At 42.5% G+C, this 16,556-nt stretch overlaps 1 protein-coding gene across 35 annotated transcripts in view; it reads left to right on the top strand.

Annotated features, from left to right (window-relative positions):
- Positions 1-16,556, top strand: part of CLASP1 (cytoplasmic linker associated protein 1) — a 78,442-nt gene that overhangs the window by 18,002 nt on the left and 43,884 nt on the right. For 30 of the 35 annotated variants that reach the window (XM_061555477.1, XM_061555475.1, XM_061555482.1 and 27 more), the window contains exons 9-17: positions 10,834-11,016; positions 12,075-12,145; positions 12,339-12,431; positions 12,735-12,880; positions 13,007-13,142; positions 13,833-13,903; positions 14,899-14,958; positions 15,806-15,883; positions 16,198-16,365. In XM_061555477.1, coding sequence (XP_061411461.1) covers positions 10,834-11,016; positions 12,075-12,145; positions 12,339-12,431; positions 12,735-12,880; positions 13,007-13,142; positions 13,833-13,903; positions 14,899-14,958; positions 15,806-15,883; positions 16,198-16,365 — 1,006 coding nt within the window. Of the gene's footprint in view, positions 1-3,323; positions 3,477-9,388; positions 9,692-10,833; positions 11,017-12,074; positions 12,146-12,338; positions 12,432-12,734; positions 12,881-13,006; positions 13,143-13,832; positions 13,904-14,898; positions 14,959-15,805; positions 15,884-16,197; positions 16,366-16,556 lie in introns of those variants that run through there. The other 5 variants (XM_061555502.1, XM_061555500.1, XM_061555510.1 and 2 more) reach the window with 5 other exon arrangements.

Genomic DNA, 16,556 nt, shown 5'->3' with positions numbered 1-16,556 from the left:
AGGCTCGTTCTTAAAAAAATCAGGCACTTGTAATTGTCTATGAATGTTTAATTGGTTGACAGATCCTCACAGCATTTGTAAAAGAGCATAGTTTCGCCTTACGTTGTTATAATTATATTTTTTTATTTAATTTATATGTCCATTGTATTGGAAAATGTAAAGATTTATAAACATTAGCTTCATTCAGCTGCTGTATGGCACTGTGGTCGTTTGTTGCACATGGCGCCTCGTGTGTGGTTGGGGAGAATTTTGACGGCTAATTTCAAAATAGCCTATGCAGCCTGCAAGTTGCACCCGTTGTGTCCTCAAGCAGGCCTCATGAATATGCATGGCAGTGACATTTAGCAAGTGCAGTGTGGCATTTTATGAAAGTATGATTTTTAATAACGCCTCTTCTATGAGGTCTGCCCTTGACAAATTGTATATTATTAGCTTTATTACCCGGCTTCGCCCTAGACTTGGATTCTTGTCTTTGATTAATTCACGGCCTACGCGGAGGGTTGGGGGATGCGTGACGTCAGCAGGCACACTGCGTAACGCTGCCGCATGCGGGTGACATCACAGATGTTACTTGACCGCTCACTTGCCGTGCAAAACATATGCATTATTGCGCCCCCCCCCCCAAAATACAAAAGTAATTTTTTATACTTTTTGCATTGTGTACAGTCTGGAAACTACCCATATGCCAAATTTCAAATTTGTTGCATGTCGGAAAGTACTCTAAACATTTCGAACAGACACACATATTCACAAATATCCCTTTCATATATATAGAGATTTCCTTTTGAATTAACTGTTTCTTTAAATACCATACTCATTTCAAAGCAAAGAGATGGCAGGGTGAAGTGTCAAAATGTGCTGCACTTTTTTTTACAAACTGTGCCCAATGTGACAAAGTCATTCTGACAGTCCAGAGTTCATGACGTCACACGGCCTACTTTCGTTTTATATGGCACACACTCCATGCGTGTACATGAACCAAGCAGCTCGTGTTGAGATGCGTGGTGAAATTACATTATACCGTCTACGGTGGTCTGCTATAAGCATTGAGCTTCATTGGTGTTGACGATGTGTGCGAGGTTTTCCACTCTGGCTTGAACAAACAGTCGACACCTTAATGAAAATATTAATCATTGTGCAGTTATTGACAGTTACAGTGTAACTTTTATACAAATAGAATCAATATACAGTAAAACCTTCGATTGCGAGTAACTTGGTCTGCGAGTGTTTTGCAAGACGAGCAAACATTTTTTATAAATATTAATTTGATAAATGAGCGAGGTCTTGCAATACGAGTAGTACGTGTATACGCTTTGTCTGCCGAGCGTCACGTGATCACAACTGATATACGAGTGCTTTAGATTACAAACACGTTTCCAGAACGAATTATGCTCGCAATCCAAGGTTTTACTGTAATCGGGAACATAATTTAGCATGATCGCTGTAAACGGTGAATTCAGTCGATCATTCTCGTGTCACACTCATAACTGAGGGTTGATGCCCATGACAGATGCTTTTCATCTTTCATGATCTTCAGTGTCTCTCCCAGAGTCCCATGCAATATTCCACATTGTCCTACAAACAGAATCATCTTTGGCATATCTTCAACTGGCCATCTTAGGATATGGCCTGCATATAACAGATGTCTTTTAATCAGATCCTGAAGCCAATACTATGAGCATTCTTTGTTAGAGATTACAGTGATTTTCCTTAGAATATACTTGTTTGTGCCATAAGTGTGAATTTCCAACACTGGATCTGCCAACAAAGGTGAACACTGCTTGTTTAAACATTTATTTGGCTCTATTGATAACAGCCTTAGATTGGCTAACCCAAGTCTAATTAGAATAGTTGCAATCTGTACTCATCATCATCAGCCATGATTTCTACCCTGCTGGATGATGGACTCCCCACACAATCTTGTAAAGCAAATATCCATCTTCAAGCTGATTTCTTTCATCCGTTTTCATGGTGGATCTACTCTCAGCTTGTCCCATCCTTTGGCTGCCACTCCATAGTTTCAACCACCTATCATCATCCCTTCTCGGGACGTGTCCTGCCCAATCCATTTACTTAACAGTCAAAATGACTCGAACTTGTGCATGCTCTCCAAATAATGTGTTCCTTTTCCTGTTTCTCAGTGTAATTTAAAGCGTGTACTTCCCCAGTACACATGCATTTCAGAAATTCTATAGTGCTACTAAATTTAAGAGGTTATGATTACATGTTCAATGCACCTTGATTTATGCACCAAATCTACAGCTTTAGCCAATTGTATCCTGCTCGAACTCGCTTTAATTAATAGAAAATCTGTTCATGTTACAGTTTTGCACCAGCTGTTCCATTTCCCAAATGAAGGAATATATTCACTATTTGTTGTAGGGAGCCCGCATGCGCTTTGCTTTGAGAGTTTTTGTATTTTCGCTTTCAGATTGTGGGCCGAGGATTAGCAAAATGCACTTTGGCGAATTCTGCTTTCCCACTGTGGTGTAGTCCTTGCATTGTATTTCAATAGCTCTAGCTGAACTCTTGTATGTCAAGTAGTCTTCAATAGGGCTGTACTTAATTCCCTCTATCGTCCAGTATCTAGCGTGAGCTAAATTTTTGTTAGTTGCAACAGCTTAGTATAGTTTATAAAAAAAAATGTGGGTGATGACCAGACCCCTCTCATCTGTCTGTAAACTTTCAAGACATTAATATTATCCACTCAACTTAATTAGGTTAAGTATGTGCATCAATGCTTTATTGCTGGTGATATATAAGGTTTGTAGAAGTTATTCTTGACATGGAAGCCTCAAAATTGTGGAAAATAATGAACCACAAGTATAAAACTAAAACGTCAGAAATGTTGTAAATTTATTTTTAAACATATCAACTGGATGAGTCAGTTGGATATTTATAACTTTTAAGTCTATGAGACATGTCTCGTTTGCATTAGAAGTCTGGAATATATGTAAAGCTTAAATAAACATTTTTGAAAAATTAAGTTTAAAAAAATACGAATTCACTTTGTAAACTCACATTCTTATAAAACCAAGTTTTTATCTTTTTTTTCACATTGATTCTGATCAATCAGTGCTACTCTGCATGAATTGTCTGCCCTGCAGCTCAGCTAAACCTGGCTTGCATTTCTTGAAAGGAAATGACACCCAATAAAAATGATAAACAGATTCACCGCGGTGAGCTGGGTTTGCATGCGGCACTACATGCTGCGGCAGGACAGGAGAGGGGGCCACAGGGCGGCCGGGGGAGGGATGTTGGTGGGGAGACTCTTATTCTGAAAGGCTGGCAGAATGGGGTTGAGGGATTGGATTTGTTGGATGGATGTGCCCAGGCTGCGGTAGCCTAGGGCACAGAGGAAGCAGCAGTAGGCGGCTCTGTTTCATGCTCATCTCTCCTGGTGCTACCGGTGTTGCCACCGTTATTGTCAAAGCACCATCTCTTCATCAGCGCTTCCACAATGGCGATTGATCATGGTAAGACATTCTTTATTGATCAGTTTAAAAATATTATTCGTGTTGGCTCATCAGTTATATTGTGTTGGAATTGGTTGCTATCCAGAATGAGCATGTCATGCTGAGAAGAAAAAACACAAGCTGCTCGATTGCCCGGAGATTTCTGCACAATAGCCTAGTGTTTGTAATGGTTGAAAACAACCAGAAATCGTCACAGTCCAAATGGTTTGAGATTTGTTATTTGGCATTACTGTTATGTTATGCTACGCTCGGTGATCTGCACAAGGGTATGAATAAGCATTTTCGAATATGGTAATCTGTTTTTTTATGAGTGTCTTGACAAAGTATGTCGGTGTAACATCGAATCTCTCGGTGCAAAAATTCAAGAAAGGGTGAACGGCATTTTATTTGTGTTTCAAATGTCAGAATAAAGGAAACTAAAACTTTATGCATATGTTTTCACTGATAGCAGTCCATAGCAGGATTTTGTAGCTTTAACAAACCATCCACTTAGGGTATTGACGGCACAATGATGTGTGCAGGGGCCGGTGGAATTAGGAATCCTATGAATATTCATATTCCCTTCGACTCTTTCCCTCTTGCTGTGATCATCAGGATCTCATCAATGCTCATCTGCTCATTTTGCTCAAAAAATTGTTTTTTTGCCCATTGTGCTTTAACATGCAATGGGGAGTGCAGCTCAATATTGAGCTCATTTTGGCTGCAAAGTTCACCACATATGACTTGCCCTGTCACCCCATATCTTTCTCCCTCTGCCCCTCCCCCACAATGGCATGCCTCTGTTGGTTGGGGCTCCCTGTTGCCCAGGCGCTGTGAACGCACCGCTGTCATGGTTCATTTGTGTGCCGCCGCTGACTTTTCGGTGAAGTCTCTCCTTGGGGCATCAAGGCCGGCCCGGCCATGTTAAATGCCTTTGCACTATTGCAGCCAAACGTTAATCACATCCTACACGCGATGTTGGGTTGCACTTCAGGGCTCATGGCCTCAGTCAGCCGTCATGGAACGTGAGCTCTAAATCCTCCATCGCAATGTACATCTGCCTTTTGAGTCTTGGATTGCCCCAGTGCTTCATCTGTAAGCTGCTTATCTCGGTTTAATAGCTGAATAGTGGCTTCTGACTCACATTCACAACGAGGGTTTTAATGTACTTCCCTGCAGTGGCTTTGGAGGTTTCAGCCATATTGGTTCTGGGTTTATTTTATTTTTGTGCTTTTTAATGCGTTGGCTTTTGGCATTTTTAGGTTAAGTAAAATCAAAGATCTTTGTTAAAAGAAATGTTATTGCATGTTGCAGTATTGTATTATATCGCCTGGAGCCATTCAGTGCATTACGATTCACATCTGATTTAATGCCCATCGAAATTAAATGGTGGTGTCTTTACGCTACAACGGAATTGCATTAAACACTTTCCCTCTTCTAACCCCTCCGCCCCAGACAATTAACGTTGTGATTGTGTGTCATGCACTGCTGCTGTTTACATTTCTGATGTCAAAGTCAAAATATGCCATAGAGTACAGCATTGCGGCATGTTTGCATGAGTGCTGTGGCAGGGACATGACGGCTAGCCACGCTCGACGCTGGCATTACTAAGAGAAGCCAAGCCTGCCGTAGCGTCGCCCACTTTATCCTAAGAGCATTATGCCCCAGGCGCAGTGATGCATCTCCATCACCCCGTTTCTTTCGTGCGTGCTTCTTGTGCCTTCAGCAGGCGTGCTACAAGTGAGTTTGGTCTATTGCATGAACTCCATTCAGGATGATACCATTCTAAATGGATTTAATACAGAATGGTTTTGTGCTGTTTTGTATGATATTGAATATCTTTGCATTCGGCCAGGGGATTCAGCAGGTAAGCGAGCAGCTCGCAATCAAAAATATGCAATTAAAATCCTATTCGGAAGTTGACTCAGCCCATCATCCCTCCAGGGTTGATATAAAATGAGTACCGCTTCATTGGAAAGTCAGCAGTCATTGTTTTATGGATTTACTTATTCCCACCATATGGAATTTATACCACTGACCAGCAAATCACTTGGGCTTTTTAATCTTCTCTTATGGCATTTAAACGCGGAATGATCAATGTATGCTTGTCTTTTTCGTTGTATTACTTCGCATGTTTCACTTAAATAAACATATTTTACGTAAACAATGAAAGTAAATCTAAGTTAAATCTTTTCTAAAAGAAATTTAAAAAATTTAAGCTGACTGTCATTGTCTTTACATTGAGCTTTAGCTGTAACACTTGGTCGCATTCCACATGAGATGTACTACATAGTGGTTATATAAACATTGGAGTACAATCGTTATGTAAACATGACTTAAATGAAAATGTAGGTAGGAGGGAAAAAAACTGTTTGTTGATGCTGAACCTATCAGTTCATTACAGGCTTTTTGGTGTCTTTACGGAAATATAAGTTGTGTTCGAACCCTCCGTTTGTCGACACAATCGATTCCAGTCCAGTTCAGGTCTAATCCGTCGCATTCCTCCATAAGCCCAATACTCCTTCATGAAGAATTGCTGATGTCAATGATGATAATCGCGTGAATCCACTGTATTTCAATGCCCGATCAGGCCTAGTTCCAAAATATTTTCCCAAACGTATTCCTATTAATAAAGGGGAGCATTATTTATTTGTACATCATTGCTACAGGTTTAAACTATATTTTGTCATTGTTGAGTGCATCAATAAATCGAGTACATTTTGTATTTGTACCATTCTTATAATGTGAGGCTTTTTATAGTGTAAGGCTTTCACAAAGGTACTGTGTTTCACAGGCAGAGTGTAGTAGTATCACAGGAGGGTGTGATGCTACTGTGCCATCTCAAATTAGTAACTTGCTGGTGATTTTTCAAAATAGGCAAATATGGACCATGATACTGGACCAGCTTAGCCAATTATATTTTGAAAGAACTCAGAATGGACTTTATTTCAAGTCATTGCTACTATTTAGTGGCAGATGCAGACAAGGTAATTGCACTTTCATGTATTTGGCACATGCACTAATTTCTAGGGATCCAATGGGCACATTTCTCTGGAGAGGTGAGTGAGCAGATCATGATCGGTGTGGGGAGGTCGCAGGGGTTGCATTCTCAGATATGTCGGGTAAGTGATACTTGGGACAGATGGGTGATGACTTCATTGCGTCTCCTGGGAGTGGTCACTCTTTCCCAAAACATGCCCTAATGCTCGGTAAAGTGCACCATAAACATCGTACCATCTGATGCTCGGATCAATGGCAAGTGTCTTCTAAGTCCATTATCGAGTGTGAATATGAACCTGCAGCATCTGCATGCAGTTAAAGGTCTGAATTTTGCATGCGGGGCATGTAATTGATGTTGAACGCGCTCATTTGATATGTTTACAACGATAAGGCATCAACCCACGAGGTCTTGATGCAAGTTTGATGCGAGGATTTAAACACACTTTGCTTCCGCTACATATTTGGTCCCTGTTATCTTTTTAAAACATGATGACCCACTTTTAATAATCTTAGTACAAGTGCTGGGGAGCATATGTGCTGTACGCTTTCCAGGACATGAGAGAAATCCCCTTAACTGGAAATAAGGAAACCAGCATTAAAATAACATCCTCGTCCCTTAGCAGGTATCTCGTACACAAATGGCCTCAGAGACTAAGCACGCCTTTTCCTTCTGTCGAAATATCTCATGTCTAACAACGTCACGGTCCATCCGGCTTGGACTCACTGATACCTTGAGTGGTTTTGTCTAAGCTCGTCGTTAATGTTGAGACCGTTGTTACTGAGTATTTTGACCAGTTATACCCTGTCGCAAGTGTAGTCACCAGCAAATTTTGTTCTAGCAGGGCCTTGTGCGCATTAAGCAGGGTGTATCTAGACTCAGAAATCCGTTGATGGTTCTTTGTTATTTGCCCTTGAATATATTTTCCAGTAAACAAGTGTGTATGTGTGTGTGTCGTGTGGTGAGTGCTGGCTCTGGCCTTGCCAGGCCAGGCTGGTTCAGACATGGTTTCTCCTGGTCAGGGGCTGCCACTAGCTTGTGTACGTCGCTGTATATTATCTACTGACCTTGGGTTTTACTGGGAATCAGAAGTGGGTCAGCATTCATAGCTTTCGCAGTTGGCAAAGCTTGAGCCCAGCAGTAAGGGTTGCTCTCGAGCAGAACAAGGTATGTGGCTTTCCTGCTCTGCTATACATGGCGTGTACTCAAGCATGAATGTGTTCTTATGTGCTTTTTTAAACTTGATTCGTTTAGTTGATGCCACTGTGCTCATAGTCTTTACCAACACCTGCCAAGTGCTGGCAATTGTGTTTAGGTGAAATTATATATTTTTGTAAGACTAAGTTTAAAATGCAAAACGTTTTTTTAAATAAGATCAACGTTTAGGTTGATTGGCAGTGTTTTTCCAACCCACTTGAGAGGCATGCATACACATTTAGAAAGCAAAATATTTAGCTTTTGACCACAGTATTTTTTTACGTGGACTTAACTATTGAAGACAGCCTATCAGTGGCACGAGGACAAACGTTTACCCGTTGCCTGCCGAGTGATAAGACCAAAAGGAGAATCGTGTCGGATGCTGTGCGCAGGCCAAGGATGCGTGGATTTATTTAATGTAGATCAGTTGCAGTCGAATGTGATTAAGAAGCACTGGTGCAATTGTTGAAATGTGCAGACAAAAACGAATGTTTTATTGACAAATGTGTTGTCCTGTTCATAATAGGTATGAAAGGTTGCTGATGCCATATATTACATTTGTAAAATGACTTATATAATAGAGCATTATAGTGTGGCACTAATTTATTTCAGTTGATAGTATTAAAACCATTCGTTTATTTTATCAGTATACTTTACATAACCGACTTCATCAAGTTATTTGATTAATTTTGTAAATAGCTAATGAAGTGTGTTGGTGGTAGAATTTGTCGTGCAGTAATAAAAACCTTATTGCTCAAGGCATTTGGATAATGCAAAAATGCTCTGCGTTTATGGAGACGTTGATTGGCAGTTGTTCCGCCGATCATTGGGCAATAGTGCATATTGTGTATTTCTGAAATTTTATATTTTATTTTGAAAATGCCACACACTATCGCGTAGAGATGAATGGCAATCTCAGGCAGCAGTCTCTCGACAATTACAGCGTGACATTTCATCTTGAGTGACACCATGTGGCGTGGTGTGTGTGTGTGATGGGTTCCGCGTGAATTATTCCGCCTCTTTCGAACTGTTAAGCACAAGGAAATGATTGTCGTATTTTTAAGGGCAGCAGAGAAACTGTGCCTAGCACTAATTAAATAACGTCACTCTCAATCGGGCCCATTAATGAGCTCGGCTCTTGGAAGTTCTGTTCTTTGGCCAGGCAACCTCTAATGAAAGATATCGTGTGTGGTTTAGCATTAAAGTGTGAATAATGGAGCTTGTTTCAGGACGTGAATTCATCGTAACATTTTGGTCATACTGAATTTATTTACTAAATAGGTGCACCTGATCTTGATGATATGAAATCGTTTCATCTCTTAAACTGTAACCGATAGAGAAATTACATTTGGTAAATTAAACAGTGCTCATCCTTTATATGTTTGCGTAGTCTTGGACATTAAAGTGCGAATAGAGGATCACCGTTGCATTTTCTCATCATTAGAATGAATCATCTGGAACTACAGTCACTTGGGATTGTTAAAAACCCCAATTGCTGCTGATTGCTTTGTTGAAATGAGCAATTGAATTACCCTGGCTGGTCAAAGTTCCCCGAGTGCATGCCATCCTCAGTTGATGGCAGCTTTATTGTCATTTGGGTCGAGGCATGGGAGACGTATGCGATGGCTAAGATGACAATGGCTTTGTCGGTCATGAATAGCATAGGCCTGACGCACCCCAAGCGGATGACATCATCGGCTCGAGGCGAGAAAGCGACCAATTTCAGGCCGAGCAGCAGGGTTCGCAGTTGCCTCGGCAACGCGGAGGCGAATTCCTCCTCGGCAGAAAAAAAAGAGGCTGCGTTCGGTCAGCCATGCGCGTACGTGTACGCGTGTGCAGTACGCATCCCCGCCGTCCGTGTCAGGGGTCACTGTAGCTAAACAATGGACGAGTGAGTGCACGCTTGTGTTGAGTGCAAATTGCTCGCTCATAGCGAGACGGTCGTTGGGCGCCATCGACGCTTTGAGTGAGGCATGAGCAGCCGGGCCGTGGGCGTCTGCATGAAAAATGCGAAGGTCCATCTGCGAAAGGCTCTGCTTCCGTGAGTTTGGACCGCACGCACTGGGTGCACGTTCATCGTGACGTAAAGTATTTTTGTGGGTGATGTTAATGCACCGGGTTATAACTGTGAAGTGTAATTTTTTTTGCATCTTCGATGCTATCTGGTTATGGCTCACGCTTTCTGCAGAGAGCGTTAATTTCAGGGCTTGAAAGCGACCGGCGGTGATTGACCGCTATGCTCCTGAGACTGAATGCAGTGTGTTGATGACATGCCCGCTGCCTTTACCTGCAGGCCTGAAAAAGCAGCATTGCCGTAGCAGCTGTATTGTATTAGCGTAATGGAACATGCACACGCCCTGATGCCAGAATATGTTTTATTTTACATATATTTAAGGTAGCTGTAATAGGGAAACAATTTTGATAACCAGCACTTTCCAATGTGACTTTCATTGATTATCAGTTCAATAGGGGTGTACAGTTTCCTTCCCTTCAATTAAGTATTAACCGCTGAGCAGCACATATTTAATTAATCCAAGGACATGTCTTTGATCGTATCAAAATTCACTGACTATTAAGTCTTTGGATGCAGTTTCCTTTCATTATTGTGTTTATTTCTTTGCAGCTTTGTATTATGTGTGAATGCTGTGCCATTGCTGCCTGTGTATGCACTTGGGCTTTCAATTCGTTGTGGATGAATCCAAGTATGTTCTCTCAAACATTTACTGGACTTTAATTTGTGTCTGAAATTCGTCATGGTGTTTTAAGTGCATTTTTAGTTTGATAAACTGTAGCTTTACTTGCGTTGGTAATACCGTGATACTGTATGATGGACCTCAGTGTTGCTATGGCGTATTTTTATAATTCTCATGAAAATATGGGTAGATTTACATATTTTGATTCAATATTTTAATTGTTCACTAGTTGCCTTTAACCGGCGGTTACATATAACTGCAATAACTTGTAACGGTAAGCATTGTGTATATATAAATAAGCAAACGACGTACCTTATCCCGTTACAAAACAAAGGTAATTTTATATCGACACCGTACGGCGAAGGCAGTTTTAACGTCCTATATTTAAAACGTTGAACAAACTATAAGCTTTGGCAGCATACACTGGAGGTAGAGCCAGCGTGTTCATTGCCAGTGAACGAAGCCTTGGTACATTCGTGCGCGTGTGCAGAGAAGGGATTTGAAGAGGACGACTGCCTCGATGGCAACAAGCCGAGCTCGGCCCAGGCGCAGACCTCGTTCCGTGTGCCCACGGCGAAGAGGGTCCCAACAAACACGGCCGGCGCCAGTGCCAGCGCGGCCCCGTCCCGGCGACCCACGCTGCCCACCGCTGTGGTCCGGCCCACCTCTGCTGGTAGGTGCCTGCCTCGCTCATACCTACGGGGGGGGCCTGCAGCACCGTGTGTGGCCCTGCCGCTCCTCGCATTGGGGTTGCGCCTCCTCACTCGATTCTACAGACTGTCGTCGATTGCTCTCGTCCTCAAGAAATTAAGTCCTGGACGTAAATTGGCGTAGGATTATAAGGCTAATGAATGCTGTACAATGTCAAGTTATTACAGCGCTCTTAATGGTTTGTTGATGAGTTGTAATGTAATATGCATCAGTAATTGGCAGTTGATTGGTGCCCAATTTCTCTGGGGAATGGTGCATAAACGTTACTCCTGTGCACCCATATCTTCTCCATGACCTAAAAATGTGCCTGGAGAAAAATTAGCCTTGGCTTTCAGTTGATGTTTAGGACAAGTCTTCACTTTACACCTCGCCAAACGCTTGCCCTTGGTGGTCCACCCACCTGGTGAGCAGCCGTACACATGCACGTGACCTGTGTGAGGGCATGTGCTGCCAGATCGGTTCACTGGAGGAGAGAGAAAGGTCATCCCTCAGGGCCATTGTATATTGCGTTAGAGGGTTGCCTTATTATAATGACTTGCATGGTTGCCTCACACAGCTTCATGTAATCCTTTATTTGGTACACTGGGTATATTATTAAGATATTTTTTTAACTTGTCCATAAAATGCTTGTGCACGTGTACATCATATGCCGGCTTTCCACTCGATAAAAAAAACTATGTTTTACAATCACGATAATACTAAATGCATTCTTTTCCTGGAATTGTACACATTGCCATGGAATGCCACTCATGCAGATTAATCTAGGTTTTCTATCTCATTATCTTAAGCCTTTCTCAGCTGCATGTGCTTGAATGTTAATAACCAGGGAAATGTCCTCTTAGCATGAAATTTGCATTCAAATGACAGGAACATTAGTGCTTGGTGATTATTTTCTCTTTGCATTGACAAATGCTGCTGCTGCTAATGTAATTTGCTGCACTGCTCACAAAGGTTTTTGGATGTCTGCAGTGTTATAACAATAAACATCTAATTAATGTCATCTTTTTTTCCTTCCAAAAGCCACAGCCGGAGCTGGCGCTGTGGACGAGGAAGATTTTACTCGATGCATAGAGGATGTCACTCCCGCACAGGTCAGAGGTTACCCCCCAGCCACCACTAATTAATGAGCTCTTGTCATTCCTGCAGACGGTTATTGTTTGCCAACTGTTTTTGAGAAAGAGCTAATCAACATTGTTGAGGTGTTTTGCCTTTGCCAGATGCGGTAACAGATATGCCACTCGTCATAATGGTAATTCCCCCGGGGATGTTGTTTTTTTCTTCCAGATTTTCTCGACCCGAGACCTAGAGGAAAGCCTCGCCAAGGTTCGGGAGGTCTTGGCAGATGACAAGCATGATTGGGAGCATCGTGTCACCGCTGTGAGTTGTGAATCAAGAATACAATGGAAATGTTTTTTTTAAGTAAATGGCTTCCTCCGTTTTTATAAGATTTGTCATAGAAAAATATCTATACCTCTTTTTATAGCATGCATTTCTTTTTGTTTTCGTGAATGCGTTTACTTATGTATTTTAATATAATCTGCTCCTTACTGAAAATTGCATAGGGGACTTTAGACAAAAGCAATTGGGGCTTGATCTTGCACACACCAGACCTGTGTAGAGTTTGACCACGAACACATCCTTTTTGTCAATATGCACTGTGTGTGTGTGTGTTTAACACAGCTCAAGAAGCTGCGATCACTGGTGATTGCCGGTGCCACGGAATACGACTGCTTCTTTCAGCACCTCCGTCTGCTGGACGCCGCCTTGAAGCTGTCGGCCAAGGATTTGCGGTCCCAGGTTGTGCGGGAGGCCTGCATCACGCTTAGGTAGGTGCTGTGACTCCTGCGATCACCCTGCCGAGTGAGTTCCACTCACACAGAAGCTCTTGCTCTGATAATAGTCCAAAGGCACAGTAGCGATTGCTGACACCGTGTCTCCGTTACCCCCATTAGCCACCTGGCCTTGGTGCTGAAGAACAAGTTTGACCATACTGCGGAAAGCACCCTTCCTACACTCTTAAACCTGGTGGCCAACAGTGCCAAGATCATGGCCACTTCCGGAGTTGTCGCCATCCGCATCATCATCCGGGTGAGCGATTGAGCGTTGGCGCTGCGTGGGTGGCATGGCTACATGTTTTTGTATGCTCCATTCTGTCGTTTGGCGAGCCAAGTGCCATGTATCTGGATGTGCTGGTTCCATCGGATGCACATACCTGGAGCTTACTGTGTCTTTTAATGGCTTGCTTGCTACTGGATGGAATGTTCATTCTGGATTTGAAGTTTTCGTGACTGCAGGGATCCATACTCTTTGGTTCTTTCGATAAAGTCACGTAGGTGAAAAATAAACCCCTTAACTCCGGCATCACTCCCACTTCAGTATAAAATGTTTTTATTGCTGTGGTTGTCACGCCTGATGATGATTGCTTGTGTTGCAATCGAAACGTCGTGATTTAATTTATTTATTTTAATTTAATTTTTTCACCTACATGACTTTACCCGAAAGAACCAAAGAGTATGGATGGTATGTGTTGTAAAAATATTAGTTTTTCTATGTTTGCATTGCAATTGGTCGTGTATTATGTGAGCTGTAGCTGGAGTAAATTATGCCGTGTGAAAAGCTGCTGGTGTTTGTGTGTATGTTGAACTTTAGCAAACCAAGCTAATCGGAGGTGTCTATGGATTGACAGCTGTGCATGCTGTACAAACCGAATGCTGCACCTCGCAGAGTCACCTGTCTTGTGATTTGATGCTTTTTTAAGAACTTGTTTTCCTTTTGCAGAATACACATGCGCCGCGTCTAATTCCACTCCTTACAAATAACTGCACATCGAAATCTGTTGCAGTACGAAGGTATGTTCTTTGCAACTGTAGAGGTATAAAGATTATAGACAGTATATCTCCATATATATAAAAGGCAAAGTTGTGAATATGTGTGTCTGTTGAAAATGTTTAGTGTACTTGCCGACATGCAACAAACTGGAAATTTGCCATGTGGGTACTTTCCAGACTGTACACCATGCAAAAATTATAAAAATACACTTTTGTGTTTTTTTTTTTTTGGGGGGGGGGGGGGGAAGCTCAATAATGCATCTATATTCTTTTTTGCACGGCAAGTGAGCTGTGACATCACACATCTGTCATGTGACCCGCGCATGTGGAAGCGTAACGCATTGTAGTGTAGTGGTTAGCGCACTGCGCTACGAACCCGGCGACCCGAGTTTAATTCCCGCTCACGGCCACCACCGGTGACGATTGTTTGAACCGGTTCTGGGCCTTCCCTAGGTCGACTCTGCCTCAAACGAGTAACTGGTGTGCTGTGTAAACATCGCCACTGGGGGGACAAAGGTGGCCGGGCGTGGTGAATTCAAGTTCCGGGCAAAGCCGGGTAGTAAAGCTCGTCATCTATATGACAGCGCTGCACCTACAACTGCAGAGCTCACATCAGTCACTAGGAGCAGTAGCAGCAGTTGACCATTTTCTGCAGTACTTTACACTGAGTTTTTCTGTGCCTCTTAAAGTGGTAGTCAATAAGTCTGGGTGTGTGGAGAGTCATAGGGTCATGGTTCATCCACTTTGCTATATTGCTGATAATCACTATTTAATTAGTAGCCATGCACACACTAGTAGTAATTAATATCCCAACTTTGCTTGGACCTCTCCTAGCTTGACTCGACCCTTAATTAGTACTCAATGCAGTGTGTGAACATCGGCACCGTGGCTAGTCATAGTTCCTGCCATGCTCGTCCCTCCTGTGCCATGCAGCTTTAATGGGTGCTTCATAACAGCCAATTACTGGCCTTATAGTCTATGAGGCTAAATGAGTGTTTCTGTTTGTGTGTCTGTAGACGCTGCTTCGAGTTCTTGGATTTGATGTTACACGAGTGGCAGCAGAACACCTTGGAGAAGTAAGCATTGACACAGGCTGGCGCATGCCCCGCTATATGAACAGTAACATGGAAACTGTTCATAATTAATGCTTTCTTCATTGTCATGTCTGTTATACTCTATTCTGGTTAAAACACATACTCTATAATGTAAAGAATAAATATCTCCTGAAAGTTATTTTACACTGGTTTAATGTTTTTATTTAGAATTTCCCCAGGCGGAAGGTAGTGGTAGATAGTCTTTTACATCTGTGATATGTATGCATTACATTGGTTGTAGTGTCAAAATAATGTGAGGTATCTAACATTGGCGTGTTAAACAAGACCGCTTTGATTCAGTCGAATCTGGCTCTGCTGATGACACTATGTTAAAACTGGTCCACAGTTTGCTTATATTCAACCAATGCTGCTGAAGTTATGCACTCACAGGAGGCCTCGTCGCTGATGGCATGTGTACAAAATATGTGGAGGGACAGATGTGTGAAGGAGACGTATTGTCTACTTATTTTGTTCTTTATTTGTGGCCCTACAGTAGAATCTAAACATTCTTTACTGCCAGTGATCCCAGTTATTTATTTTTCCTAAGTCCACAGAAGTTCTTTATGTTGTGTGAAAATGGCCATTGCATAGCACCTATTGGTGTTTAGCCACTACGTAGGCGCTTCTATTGATATCACTTACAACAAGACATTGGAAAACCAGTGGCTGATAATATTTGCCAAGCTCGGATAAAATGCAGAAGTGAATGTAGGAATCCGACCCCATATTCACTTGGCACAAACTACTTATTCGCCGATTACACTGCCATTAAGTAAATACTTTGTGGATGGTGCTTTTGACGCCTTAACGTGCTCGGTGTTTTTTACAGACATATCGGCTTGTTAGTGGATACGATCAAGAAGGGAATCCACGATGCCGACTCAGATGCTCGTATGGAGGCAAGAAAGTGAGTGTGCATTACTGTATTCCCTACAAATCAACATTGGATTGTGGTATAAACGTTTACCTTATTCCATTTTAATGGCAAATAAATAAAGTCATTGTGCATTTATTACATTCATTTTACTAAAAAGTATATTTAATTATATTATATTGCATTTCTTACTTGAGAAAAAGTCTACACATTTTAATCGTCAGCCAAATAGTGTGTTCATCGCTAACATCTCCCTTTCCTTCCTTGCCTCCTCCCCTCCCTTGTTATCTCCACCCCTGGTTAAACTTATTTTTCTCTCTCTTTTTGCCATCCCATAATTCCCGCAGAGCATACTGGGGCTTGCGAGGCAATTTCCCGGCCGAGGCAGAGACCCTGTTTGCAGCTCTGGAGCCAAGTTACCAGAAAGCCCTTCAGAGCCAGCTTCGAGGCTCCTCCAGCGTGGGCTCTCTGCCACGCTCAGACCACTCCACCTCCTCCTCCCAGGAGAGCCTCAAGTAAACACACCCAGCCGGCCAAGCCACACGTGTGCAATCTGTACGCATTCTCTGTCATGGGTCTCACATGCTCGTGTGTGTGCCGGCCCTTGAGCACGCACCTGCATGCCACTTTGTTGGCATCCCACAGCACTGACGTGGTACTACAGCAGAGTGTTCACAAAGAGTTAATGCTTCTGCTTGTTCGTGGA

This window comes from Lethenteron reissneri, chromosome 21, assembly GCF_015708825.2.
Source record: "Lethenteron reissneri isolate LAM-NWPU_2019-01 chromosome 21, ASM1570882v1, whole genome shotgun sequence".
Lineage (NCBI taxonomy): Eukaryota > Metazoa > Chordata > Hyperoartia > Petromyzontiformes > Petromyzontidae > Lethenteron > Lethenteron reissneri.
Note: the sequence above shows the minus strand (reverse complement) of the source record. Positions and strands in the feature narration are given on the sequence as shown.